The sequence below is a fragment of the Arachis ipaensis genome, chromosome B01 (genome assembly GCF_000816755.2).
Source record: "Arachis ipaensis cultivar K30076 chromosome B01, Araip1.1, whole genome shotgun sequence".
Lineage (NCBI taxonomy): Eukaryota > Viridiplantae > Streptophyta > Magnoliopsida > Fabales > Fabaceae > Arachis > Arachis ipaensis.
The window spans coordinates 10,942,170-10,943,775 of record NC_029785.2 but is presented as its reverse complement, the minus strand read 5'-3'; the positions used below and the strand labels follow the sequence as shown (position 1 = coordinate 10,943,775).

Genomic DNA, 1,606 nt, shown 5'->3' with positions numbered 1-1,606 from the left:
TTCTTACTACTTTCAACTACCACAAAATCCTCTTATTCCTTCCATAGTTGCTCTTTCTCTTCCACATTCATTATTATGACAAAGTTTAAGAATTCTCAAGTTATAGTGCTCTTTATCCTTCTTCTTCTCCTTGTAATCACACCCCTTTTACCTTCTTCTCTAAGACCCACCTACATGTACTTCATATCCAATTTCCTCATCATAGCACTTGGTGCCGAGGCAGGCCTTCTTACGGTTATTTCAAGGCCGTTAAACGAAAGAAAACACGTTAATTTTATAGCTCAGAAGCCTCTTATTAACAAAAGTATTACTGTTGAAAAGCTTGCATCTGAGGAGAAGTTTGTTTGCGTCGCAAAAGTGGAAGAAAAGGCGCGAAATTGCGGTTCAATGCCGAGCATTTTCTTCATTGGAGGTGACGATGCAGATGAGGATTATGAATATGATTATGATGATGATGATTTGAAGGCGGAAGATGAGATTGGAGGAGTTGATAATGGGCAAGAACTGTTTGCAAAAGCTGAAGCCTTTATTGGGAACTTCTACAAGCAATTGAAGATGCAAAGAGAAGAGTCTTGGATTCATCACAAGGCCTATTAGGATTACATTATTGCATGCTTTCATTAAATTACAAGTTGTATGTTTAATTTTTTATTTTTTACTTTTATGGGGTTTGTAGTATAGATGTTATAGTAGAGATTTTAAATTTTGATTTTGATGATCAAGGTCAGGGTATTTACTAGGTAGTGTTATAATTAAATTATATTATGTTCCAATAATGGAGAGAATTTTAGTGTGTATTTCATGCAAGAAAGAGAGCTGAGAAAAGAAAATGCCAAGAAATGAAAAATAAAAAAAGAAAGAAAATCTTTCTTAAATTTCAATTTTTTATTTCAATATTCACTTTTTTTATTTTGGAATCGCTACTATTTTAACATTTAAATTCTAATTGTGGCTTGTGAGAGGGTGTTCAATGGAAATGAGTAAATTTTCAGAAAACTTTATCTACAAGATCAAGACTTTCAAATTCTAAAACTCACTCAACAAGAAGGATCCTTCTAATTTTTTTTTTCTTGAGAAGAAAAATCTCAACTGAACAGAGTGGAGTGGAGCATAGTTCAAGCGGAAAAAAAAAACCTAAAGCTAAATATCCATATTAATATCAACACCACACCCTGTCAAGGTATACAAAAAAAGGTCATTTCTCATATCTACTTTATGCCCTACTAGAGATTTTTTTTTTTGTGTGAATCATTAAGAGTACAAAAAATTTAGACTTTTTTTAATTTTTACTTAATCTTCATTTATATAAAACTTATTCAAACTTCTTATTCACTTTTAATTTGAATCATGTTAGTTGTTCAATTAACATTTACTTTTTATATTTTTTTTATAAAAAGATGTCCTCAACGACGATTAGGGCTGGAAGTGAGTCGAGTTGAATCGAGGTAGACCAAGTTTAAACTCAACTCACGAAAATTAAGCTTAGTTCACGACTCGACTCATTAACAATCGAGCCTATATCGTAAGCTCAAGTTCCGCTCAACAAAAGTTCACGAGTTGGCTCAAATAATAGAAACATAATTTATAATTCTATATTAATAAATTA

General features: G+C 31.8%; 1 protein-coding gene across 1 annotated transcript; it reads left to right on the top strand.

The window, feature by feature from the left end:
• On the top strand, window positions 1–836 carry LOC107616543. The gene has a single exon (XM_016318499.2). It carries the CDS (start codon window positions 76–78, stop codon window positions 595–597), a length of 522 nt encoding a protein of 173 aa, XP_016173985.1. The 5' UTR covers window positions 1–75; the 3' UTR covers window positions 598–836.